The 12,233-nt window shown below is 35.8% G+C and overlaps 2 protein-coding genes across 2 annotated transcripts; both read left to right on the top strand.

Moving 5' to 3' along the window:
* The first annotated feature begins 547 nt into the window (after positions 1 to 547).
* LOC104900333 (50S ribosomal protein L21, mitochondrial) lies at positions 548 to 4,465 on the top strand. The gene is made up of 5 exons (XM_010687735.3): positions 548 to 1,161; positions 1,260 to 1,340; positions 2,878 to 2,979; positions 3,760 to 3,834; positions 3,910 to 4,465. Exons 1-5 carry the CDS (start codon positions 694 to 696, stop codon positions 4,027 to 4,029), a joined length of 846 nt encoding a protein of 281 aa, XP_010686037.2. The 5' UTR covers positions 548 to 693; the 3' UTR covers positions 4,030 to 4,465.
* A 1,160-nt stretch (positions 4,466 to 5,625) lies between these two features.
* On the top strand, positions 5,626 to 10,906 carry LOC104900332 (hypothetical protein). The gene is made up of 5 exons (XM_010687734.3): positions 5,626 to 6,048; positions 6,162 to 6,268; positions 8,231 to 8,732; positions 10,086 to 10,204; positions 10,299 to 10,906. The coding sequence occupies exons 1-5, from the start codon at positions 5,782 to 5,784 to the stop codon at positions 10,495 to 10,497; spliced, it is 1,194 nt and encodes a 397-aa protein (XP_010686036.2). The 5' UTR covers positions 5,626 to 5,781; the 3' UTR covers positions 10,498 to 10,906.
* The last annotated feature ends 1,327 nt before the right edge of the window (positions 10,907 to 12,233 follow it).

The raw sequence follows: 12,233 nt of genomic DNA, 5'->3' as shown, positions 1-12,233 counted from the left end.
TATTTGTTCCATGGAGTATCACCTTAAATTTGAGGATTTTACCTAGGGTTTAAATTATTTTTTTTAAGGTAATATAAAATCTTTTACATGTAAAAATTATAAAAATTGATATTTGAAAAGTATATATCAAGAAGAATTCAACCAAAATCTCACATGACTATAATTTTCTTTACATAAAAATCACAAATCTCAGTCATATGAGAGTGTGTGTGAATAGTACAAAAGTCAAACCGTGTCATCTATTTTGAGACGGAAGAAATATTTAAAAGTTAACGAAAATAAAAATAACGACTTAACAACAAACTCATACGACTTAGTATCAATAATATTTATTTACAAAAATACCACTAGATGTACAAATTTTGTCCATTTACGAGATGATTCGACACTTTCCCGAATCGTTTAACTGTTAAAATAAGCTCTTAATCAAGTAATATATTTTTTAGCTATTAAAAGTAGGCTCGATTCGAGTTTGAATAAACTTAAACGAATACAGGCCGAGCCGACCACAATTTGAGCTCGGCTAGACCGAATTGCAGCTCTAGTCATATCTATGGCACAATGGCTCGACAGCCTAAACCCTAGTACCATTTCCTCCCTCTTTTCCCTGAGTAAAACCCCAACATTTCCAGCAACACCAGTCTCACTCTCTCAGTCTCACTCTCACCTTCTTAGTTCTTACCATCATCAACAATGGCGTATCGACGATGTATTACCACTCTCACACGCCAAACATCTTCTCTCCTTTCCCAAAACCCCCATTCTCTTCACCCTCTCAAATCCCTAATTTCTCACCTCCCTTCTATCCAACGTCTCCCTCACATTCTCTCTCCTCAATTAAATCCCCAATCATATCTCTCTCGCAAGTTCTCTTCGCGCACTAAAAACCCTAAAAATCCCAGAATCATCGACGACGAAGATGATGATGATCACGACGTTGATGGTGAAGACGATGAAGATGAAGATGATGAAGAAGAAGAGGATTATTCAAGCCAAGATGAGGGAGAAGTTTTAATTGAGCCATCTAATCTTGCAGAAAGATCTTACTTTGTTGAGGATAAAATTCAAGAAGCTGCTCATATTGGGTATAAAGTTGTCGGGCCTCTCGAGCCCGGGGATCGGGTTTTTAAGCCTTATGAGCCCGCTTATGCAATTGTTCAGGTTTTTGATGTTTTTGTATTTTATGTTTTAGTTTGAAATTTGGTGTAGTTTGGGTTTTAGGGTTTAACTGGGTTTTTTGTGATTTGTTATGGGTGTAGGTGGGATCGCATCAGTTTAAGGTGAGTAATGGGGATTGCATTTATGTGGAGAAGCTCAAGTATTGTGAAGTCAATGACAAGGTAATATTTTCTTCTTTGAATTCATTTTGTGTTTATTGATTAATGATCTTAGTAAGAGCTTGTTAATTGATGATTATAAATTTCAAGTGAACTTTAGCTGTCTAAATTTGGTGGGGTTAGGGGTTGTTTATGTAAGATGGTATATGATGATAGAGAGAACTTTCAGGTGAAAGAAATGCATTGATTTATTGCATAGACATTGATTTTGTGATCACTGAAAATCGCGGTTCGGAATGAGGCTATTTTTTGCCATTTTTTGTTTTGTATATTGTACTTTACCATTTGGAAGTAGATTTGGTTGTTGTTGTTACAATATAGTGAGCTATTTGCGTGGATGCACCTGGTTGGAATTCTGTAAGAATCAAATTATAATCTTGAAAGTATGTTGATATCTTGGGAGCTGAATGGCCGTGAAGCAATTAGAACCAACTATCTTCGTGTGCTTCTTAGAGTGACGTGTAACATTACATATTCTGCAACTGTTGGCCGGGGGACGGATAAGAATCTATGTGTTGTTGTTCACCATTTGTCTCAACTCGCAGAGGACACCCTGTTAGTTTTCTATGTTTTTGAAAGTCCCTCCGCCCCCCTCCCCCTTCCACTTATTGCTTTGACTTGCTTAAATATATAACTATCATGCCATCATTTGGCTATAAACAAAGCAGAATTTGATATTCTACTTTTGGCTACGCAGTGAGTATTTAGTAGTTAGTACATGTGAACTGTTTTTTAACTGGGCACTAAGAGTGAGTGAGCAGTAGAGCAAGCCAACTGGGTCTGTGGATAAAACTGAAAATATGGTTTATAGTTCCAGATTCTTGACATAAACTAAAAACCGAAACCAGATTCCCTGAGATATTGAATTAGTATATCGATGATCTGAATCCCTTTGCTCTCAAGAGAATTTCTGCTGATTACAAGTGTTGAGATTATGCCTCTACCCTGTATCCGCTGTGTTGTGGACAATCTTAATGTTCTATCTGGATGGCAACTTTGGAACAGGGTCCTTGAGTTGTTGCATCTGGACTCTGGAGGATCAGGAACTCTGGAGTTTGTATTGGCTAAGTGAACTTTGGTATATATGGATGGTTTGTTACAATGATTTTGAACACGACATGTTGGTAATATAAGCAATCAATGTCTTCCTGACCTTGGTGTCTCATCGTATATTTAGCAGTCTAGTTTGATGCTTACAGTTATCTTCATTCTCGAAAACTCACTACCAAATTTGTAACCCTTAGTTACCAAATTATTGGAACAAATTCTGGAAAAGAGAAAATGAGCAAGGGTATATTTTTAGCAGGCTTCCTCCAACGTCAATATTATGTTGAATTTTACAAGTTACATCTGATTTCTGATTGCCTTCTAAGCATGATCTTGTGTATTCTTATCCTGAAAATGACATTTATGAACAAGTTTATCTTTGTAGTTGTGGATAATTTAGTCTTTGTGGCATAATTCATTGATGCTATGCTTACTTTCCCCTTAGAGTATCAAAAACTTAATTTGCTCTTAATGTGATTTTGGTGTTTTGCAGCTGATCTTAACCAAGGCCTTGATGGCGGGATCACCAACTCAAACCATGATTGGGAGGCCTATATTGCCAGATGTAACAGTTCATGCTGTTGTAGAGGAGCATGTAAGTGGATACTCTTTTTTTTTTTCATGTCTCAAAGGTTGTTTATAGTGACTTCCAATGTTTGACAGTTCTGTTTTTGTATATTTAAATAACACGAGCTTTCAACTTCTTGTGGTTATAATATGATTTTTGAAATGCTAAATTACAAATTTGCTTTATATGATCTTCATGTTTTTGTAACATACTAACATGATAGTGAATAGCAAGCTTTAGACACCTACCGAAAGAAGTTAAAGTATGATTTGTGGGTGAAGTGGCTAGTCTGTTCAAGGTTGTGGTTGGTTTAAACTTTTGAGGAGAACATCTTGAATTGAATCAAGTATATTTGTAATCGGAAGTATATTTCAATTGGAATCAACTTAAACTTCATTTTCCTCTGTTAGATTCCTTAATATAAAAGTTGGACTAGAAGTAAAACGGAAAGGAGGGAAGGAGGAAGAAGATGAGGGACAAGGAAGAAATTGGAGCATCTCTTCCTTATTAATGGCTATTATTTTCCATCCTTGGAAAGACAAATTCCAATCCTAAAGTTGAAATTTAGAAAAATGGGAAATCAAATTCCAACCAAACACAACCTACTTAAGAGGCTACTATGTATTTTAAGAGAAGCATGGTCATGCAATTAACTCTACGAGTAGGATATATTGGTATACATGTTATTGTTTGTGAAAAAACTGGAGTTGTGTTTATTCCATGAGAGGCTGAACTTGGATGAGTTGCTGGTAGTTTTGATTAAAAGTGCTCTTCTAAGCAATATGGGGTTCCCTTTTCCCTTTTCAGGCTTTAGATGCCAAGGTTATAATCTTCAAAAAGAAGCGGAGAAAGAACTACCGGAGAACAAAAGGACACCGACAGGTAATACAAATTTGAAATTTACTACACTTTCAACCTCTCGTCATAATTTTGCTAATATGTTAAATGTACTTGCAGGAGCTTACTAGGTTGAGAATAACTGAGATCGAAGGAATTGAGAAGCCTGAAACACCCTTACCTGGGAAGACACCAAAAACACCTGCGAAGAAAGTAGAAAAAGTTGCAGTGGCTGCATAGAGGCAGCCTTAGTATAATCGATGTGGCAACTCGTCTGATATGCTGATAATTTGAGGCTCAACTCTTGCAACTGACACGGCGATTCATGTCATGTGTACTGAGTTCATGTCACGGGAGTCATATCGGCAGAAATTTTGGTACTCGACCCAGTTTTAACTGCTAGGATGATTATATTGAATCGTGTAGGTGTATAATTTGTTCAATTCATAAACTATCGAGCAGATCAGCATAATTCCAATTCATAAACTATCGAGCGGATCAGCATAATTCTTCTCCCCTGAATGGAAGGAGCTGGAGTTCTGCAGAAAAGAGTTCAATGTCATAGTTTTCTTGATAAAGTTGCTGTTAACTTCATGGATTATGTGTTATATAGATCAGCTGTTCGTAATGTAAGAAGTTACGAAAGGGATATTTTAACCCCTTCTGCACACATTCATTTTACTGGTCTACAACATGGTCATCTCTAAATACATTAAGGCCCCGTTCTTTTGGATTGAGAGAAATTGAAATGAAATGAGCTGAGCTGGAAGAAACTGAATTGCAGAGAAAAATTAAACTAAACTGAAAATAATTCTAAAAGAACATGGCTTAATTCTTTTTCTCAATGACAATTTAGTGGTTGGCCTTCCTCTTCTATCGTTCTCTCTCTGTGTAGTGCTAGTCTTTCATGGATTATGATTCATCTAATGTAGTTAGATGAAAGATTTTCTACTTTAGGGATTGTGGGTTACAATCTTTTAATTAGGTTCCTGAGTGATGAATTAAAGAAATTCAATCACCCCAAGTTCATGTGATAACTTTAGGTTTTATCACATTTCAAAAATGCATCTCTTAGGGTGCTCTTCAATTTGATTTTGTGTAAGTTTCGACCATAAATATTGAGTTTATATCACTAGAGAGAAATTCAAATTCCCCAATGTGCAGGGCATGAAGTCACAGGATGTGATTCCATTATTACCGCAATAGGTAGAATTTCAATAAGGCATTTCCTTTCCTTTCTTTTTAAATTATTCAAACGAATTCTCGAGACAAAGTTTTGTATGAGACAATCTCACAATTATTTATAACGAAATTGGGTTTGCTCTAAGATAAGTTCACGCAAAACTTGGTAGTTCTTTAAATTGCCACCACAACCTTAACATTAATTACAAGGAAAACAATATTATTAGCTGATAGTAATATTTCTTTAAGATTTATTTAATCAACTCAGGGTTTCATAAAAGGAAAAAAAACAAGTTCAATCATTTGTAAGATAAAAATTCCCGAATTACTTGCATAGCATAAGATGAATTAAGGTCAAATCAAACAATAAACATCATGTTTATTATGTTCCAGGGTAAAACAAGAATTAAATATAGATTTGAGTTAATTTAATTGCTTATTTGCTTTTTTAGAACTATATTTCACTCGCATGAAGACATCCAAATGAATAAATAATTATAACTTTAGATACATTTAAAATTAAGATAGCGATACTTGGAATTTCGAAAACTTAATTAAAACTCTATAAGTAGAACTTTGCACAAGATTGAAAGAAAATGATACAATTAGGTCTATTTGACTATTTTAATGGTAAATGGGAGGGGTTTTTATATTTTTATTTGATGAAACTTTAGGGTGTCCAATATTTGCTTCAGACCCTCAATAATGGTAAAGTGATAAAAACTGCATTTTTAAAACACATTTAACATCCATAAAACCCCTTAAAAACCCAGAAAAAACTCTGTTTGAAGTTTCCACCTGGTACCAAAAATGGGGAAGAACAGCAAGAAACAGAAGCATCAACAAAAACCTTCATCTCGTCAAAGAAACTCTCATTTTCCTCCAGAAGATGAAGATTACAACTTTAATGGTTGTTCTGATCAATGCCCACCTTCTCTTTCTCTCTCCAATAGTGAGGAAGAAAGTCAAGAAGAAGAAGAAAATCAAAATAAATCTGACCCACAAAATCCCCACAACTCTTTTTTAGTTGATGACTTAATTCCTTCAAAGTTTTCTCTTTATCAACAATCTGTTCAGGTATAAATTTATCACTCAAACTCTCAAATTAAGTTATTTCTGTCAATCAAATTGTTGGTTTTGGTTAATTTGTTAAAATGTTAATTGGGTGTTTTGTTGTTTTGGTAATGTAGTCACCAAAAGGTGATATAAGCTATTTGCAGAAGTTTTTCTTGATGTATGTTGGTGGAAGAGCACCTCTTCATTTACAGGAGGATTTTTGTGGCACTGCTCTTCTTAGGTATACGCTTTATTTATGCTTTATCATGCCAAAATTGTTGTTATTAATACTGAAATTTCCTCTTCTTTTACTTATTAGTGTATCTTAGCTAGTTTATGCTCACATTGTTGATGAAAAGAACCTGAAATTAGCCAATATAACAAACAATTGAGAAGACCTTTATAGGGGAATCATCCCATCTGGCCTCCAATCCTGGCTCATAAGGAAACAGGAACAAACTAGTAGAAATATTATGTGTAGATTTGCGCGATTCTATGAGTATAGTGTGATAATCCGATGTTAAGTGATAGAACTTTCTTGTTGGTCTTTTTTATTTTGTTATCTTGCTGACCTTTTCCCTTTGTGTAGTTTGGCATTGGTTTGTGTAGGTTGGGATATGAAAGGGGTTTATCTATCTTCTATTTTATGCTTCGTTCTCAATTATGGCTGTGGTGACCTCGTGGGTGCTGTACGGATCGAGGGCCTGAGGGGTATTGTTAGTGTGTTTGTTCTTTTCCCTTCTTTGAAGTATTTGACTTGGAAAGCAATGAAGCTGTAAGAAACTTAGAATATTGTCTTGAAAACTCATGTAAATCATCTCAAGAAAGTTAAATGATTAAGATTAGTCTTCATTGTATATCTCTACCTCGTTAGTTCACAGTCATTTTGGTGTTTGGGACTGAGAAAGCTATGATGTTCTGGTTTCATAATTTTACTACTAGTTATAAGTGCTTTGAAACAAACCACTAGGATATAATTTTCCAAAGTGCTTATAGTGATAGATGCTATCTGATATGATCTAAAAAATCAGCGTGGCTTCTGTTTGTTGCTTGTCATGTCTTGTTAAGCCTATACGGTTTACCTTTATCTTGCATTCTAAAACAACAGAATGATTTCAATAGATGGAAACAGCTTATGCTTCATTGCTTGTTAATAAATTATACTTTCATATCATCAACATCTGATTGCCATGAATACAAGAGGCTCATGATGGTATTTCACATTTACTTCCACACTTGCAAACATTCCAGTCTATGCATATGCTAAGAATCATCTTGAACCAATTTCAAGTTGTTACTATAGTGGTTTGTTTCTTATGAGGTAATAATCAAGGGAAATATATTGTATTTTTTGTCTAATGTGCCATGCAATATCTTGCCCTAGGAAATGCATCTCCCCATTTGCAAATATGGGCCTTTTGCTTTAATAGGTGATAAGGCTTTGTTGTTCTCTCCTTTAAAGAACGCTCCAGATAAGTTCCAATAAATCCGGATAAGTTCCAATAAGTTCAGAAGCTTTTATCCAAGCTCAATTCACCACTAGAGTAAGTTTTAATAGGTTAAGATAATTTCTAATAAGTTTAGATGATTGAAATTACAGGTGACAAGAATGAAATCTGAGTGGTAAGAGAAAAATAAGAGGGGAAAACACAGGTTGTAGATGCATTACCTTGGATATCCATGTGGGACATTTCATATTAGATTACACACACAATCTTTAATCAGTCCGTTAAGTTATTACCTCATACCAAACGAGTCAATCATATCTTGCTTCTTATTTCTTAATAAAAATATGGGTAACTGCATTATATTTTGATGTCAAGAATTTAAGTGCAGTGATATGAGGTTATCACTTGCATTACCCCCCTTTTAAAGATGGGGGATCTTTTACATAGGATTAATTGATGTCAGGTGTCCCAACTATGACCAAACATTTTTAAAAGGTCCCAACTATTAATTATCTAGAGGAGGTCTCAAGTTTGATGGATAATGTTTTTTACTGGGAGGGGAATAATTTTTCATTTAAACTCATAACGTAGTTACGTAGTGTTTGTGTTTTGTAATACTTCTATTTTGTATGATTTGTGCCCATCTTTGAGATGGATGTCTCAGTTTTTCAGCGATATTTGCCTGAGTTGATTCAAGTGCTACAAAATATTTCACACTATCAAGCTAATTTTAGTATTACATGATATCTTGACAGTACAGAGTGGCTTCGAACTGACCCTCGGAGGACTGCTGTAGGTGTAGATTTTGACCTTGAGGCACTTATGTGGTGCATGGGAAACAATGTCGACAAAGTTGGCAATGACAGCAGTTCAAGGATATCTCTTTTTCATGGAAATGTTTTGCAGCCTTTTGAGGCTAAACTTGTCACATTGAATCCCGAGGATCTCATTCAGAAAGTAACTATCCAAGAGAGTAATGATGTCACATTAAAAATTCCAGCAGAAAACTCACTGAATCCAGCAGCTTCAGTTAGTGGTGGAAGTTTGAAGAAGGATATCTCGTTGTCTGCAAGGGATATTGTGTGTGCTTTTAATTATAGTTGTTGCTGCCTGCATAAGCGGAAAGAGCTCGTTGCTTACTTCAAGCATGCCCTTGATGCTTTGTCCAAGAAGGGTGGTATATTTGTCATGGATTTATATGGTGGTACTTCATCTGAGCATGAATTGAAACTCCAGAGGAAGTTTCCCAACTTCAAGGTATGTTTAACGGAATAATATGCTGAAAGCTGGATATACAATTTCAATTTTTAGCCTTAGAATGCTCTTATATTGAAATGCAGGAAATTGTGATACTGTGTTATTTGTTTATTTGGATAAACATATTCCCATACAAGATTTTTGGCTACTTCCAGATCAACTGAACCTTTCTACTTTAGACAGATTTTAGAGAGGTGAATGATGGTTCTCGGTCCTCCAATATCTCTTTAACAATCCATAAGGAGGAAGTGATGCTCTTTCTCAAACATTATTTTGAGTATTTTCCAGTAACCATTAGAATAGGACTTTACTGGCTTATATTCAAGACGGTTAATCTGATCATATATATTTTCATTTCACTGATCATGGTTGGTTAGACACAACAAAACAACAATAAATTGTCAAAGCTTTCATCCTAAAAGATGGTTGGCTGCATGGAAAATATCTTTCGTGGTCGTACACAAAGATCCCCTTCTCAATGTACTTAATCTATTTGCTACATGCCCCTGTAAAGCCAATTTCTTCACATCAGTTTTAGATCTCTCCACCCAAGTCATCTTTTGTTTCCCTTGGATTCTAAAATCCCGTAGTCCCAACTTGCTACATTCCTTACAAGTGCATTCTTTTGTCGATGTTGCACATGCTCAAACATACATAACCAATTCTCCATTATCTTATCCTCAAAATTTCAACTCAAACGTCCTCCAAATATGTAGTATTTGTCAGGCCATTGCAATTTTACTAGCAGAGGTTAGTTATCTTTTATACCTAGAAAAGACCCAAAGATTCTGAAAAACAGTTGTTTGCAAACTAGTGGAAGCTGGCGCTGTATAAAATCTTCATATTTAATCCAGAGGAAGATGCAAAGATGAGCTTGTTAATTGGTACAAATGGAATCTTATACTTTGGTAAATGAATAACTGTAATAAGAAATGTCACTATAGTTGGCGAAGTCACGTCCTAGAATATATATGAAACAGTCCATTGGTGAAATAATTGTCTACAGTCAAGCTTGCTTTTGCTTCTTTATTGGGGAGTGTAACTCTGTCTGATGTTAGAATATGCAGAAAAGATATTGCAGGGCTTTCCTTTGCTTTAGAACTTAGAACTTGGATGGATGCATAATTCTTTTGACATCTAGTGACTCTAGTATATTAGATGGCTCAGTTGCATCTTTGATGGCTCAAAATCCCCTTATGTTTTTCTACTTATCCTGGTTAGCTGCTTAAATTTTCTTTTCTATAGCCATTATTCTCAGAACTTTTTACATCAGTTTGACTAATTTAGCCTCTTATAGCAACTGTGTAAGCCACATAAGAAATTTTATAGCGCTTCCGTAAATATTTTGTGTAGTATACCTGGGAGCAAGCAGAATTTGATGTCATTCAGCGGAAGACCAGAATCAGTCTCCATTATCAACTATACAAACCGCAGAAGAAAATCCGCAATGCCTTTTCCTATAGCTGGAGGCTGTAAGTCAATTGCTCCCTCATCAATTAACACTTCATAAATCATTGATATGGCTGTAAAAAGCTTGATACTGGTATACTATATAATCATTTCTAGGTGGTCATTGCCTGAGATAAGGGATTGCTTGGAAGAAGCTGGTTTCCGAGCTATTCATTTTTGGATAAGAGAGATGCCTGACACTGAAAGAAACAGAAGCACTCGTGGATTTGGCACCTCACGAGATGATAAATATGAAGAGGTCTCAAGTTTTCAGCAACAGGATGCTTGGAATGCTTATGTTGTAGCTGTGGCTTAACTATTTTCTTCCAATTCAGACAGCAAGTTGCTAAAGGGCAAAGGCTACAATGCGAAAGATTATGTTCACTCTAAGGGCTACTGGTATGCTTTCTTTGGCCGATCAGCTGTGGTTTTTCGAGTTGTTTTTGTTTGCTTTATGAATTTGAGTCTCGAGAATTCAGTATACGAATGAAATTATGGCGTTACTAGGCTTGATGAATAATGGCTCCTTTGTACACAAGAAAATGTTGCGCATGGTAATTAAGTTATGCAAAAGCTAAAAGGAAAACATGTTCACTAGCGAACAAGCGATAGGAATTGACGTGAACCAAGTAGATTTACTATATTGTCCCCCTTTCATATGTTCACGGGTGACTGTAATCTCATCACTCTTTATTCATTGTATGCCTAGAGAGGTTTATTTGTCTCGTGTTGTTTCTTCTAGAAAAAATTCAGTCTCCTGTCTCCAGCACCATATCCGTTATTAGGGTTGCTAAAATTTGCTCAACTGGGACAAAACTCGAAATTGGATCCATGTTCGAGTAGTGGATCACCATCCGTATCATCCTTGCAGTTTTTGTAATTTGTTAGTGTATACTTATGTGGTCTTTGCGTCCCTAGAATAACCTTATATATGTAAATGGAACTGCTGTAACCTTTCTTAGTGAAGAAATGATAGAATTAAATCAATGAATAGTATTTAGGATACAAAATAATATCAGTAGTATGTTTATACTTGTGATATTGAGTATGGAAGTTTATGTTACCTAGCAATTCATACATGTTCGACTCTTCACGTCCCCCAAACTAATTTTATTTTTGGCATGGAGAAAGACCCTACTAGACCAATACGTTTTGTAGGTCAACCAGTTTACTTTAGTATGTAAGATGTTTTGGAAGTAGGGGAATCCAAATGAACTGCTAAGAGGTTTCGATCCCATTTGTTTTTCTCTAGTGCAAATTTTGACCCCATTTGTGGTCATGAGCATCATGTGCTAATTTCCAAGTACTAAATGATGTCAAAAAAGTTGTAATCGCATGCAATCAGAATGATTTATCCTAGACATGGCCACAGGCGGACTTGGCCGGTTCAGCTCGGCATGAAACGGAACTATGGTTCAGGGCTCGAGATGGGTTGGGCCGGTTTAGGTTTGGTCCACCGGTCCATTTTTTTCATAATGGAAAAGCGTTTTGATTTGTAAATTTTAATTGCATACGTACTAGTATTTACAATATATAATTTTTGATACCTTCCATATACGCTACTGTTATTGATAACTAGGTCGAGGATGAAGAACTTTTATGCATATTTAGAATCGTTTTAACGGTTTGATTAAGTGTTGAGTACGGTTTACGGTGCAATTCAGGGATGAGTGCGGTTCACTGTTCGGTTATGAGCTAGGGTCGGGCCGATTTCTTCCTCCAACTAGGCCCATGAGAACCCTTATATTTGTGCAGTTCCAAGCCGGTTCAAGCCCCATCATTTGGATCCGAGTCATTCCAATTTTCTTACAGGTCGGTTCAGGGTTGGATCCGGTTAGGTCGGCCCAATAGCCACCTCTAATTTATCCCTTTTAATGAAATGATTTTCTTAGACAGAAAAGTTACGCATACTCATACTCAAAACGTAGAAGTCAAGAAGCGGGGTTTCTTTAGAAGCATGAAGTGATAGAATTAATAAATTGAAAAGCAATTGAGATACATCAACATGCAAATGCAACCTTAACTCAAGCAAGTTGAGGGAGGTAAACTGGT

Source organism: Beta vulgaris, chromosome 7, assembly GCF_026745355.1.
Source record: "Beta vulgaris subsp. vulgaris cultivar EL10 chromosome 7, EL10.2, whole genome shotgun sequence".
NCBI classification, from domain to species: domain Eukaryota; kingdom Viridiplantae; phylum Streptophyta; class Magnoliopsida; order Caryophyllales; family Amaranthaceae; genus Beta; species Beta vulgaris.
This window is presented reverse-complemented; position numbering and strand designations above follow the sequence as displayed.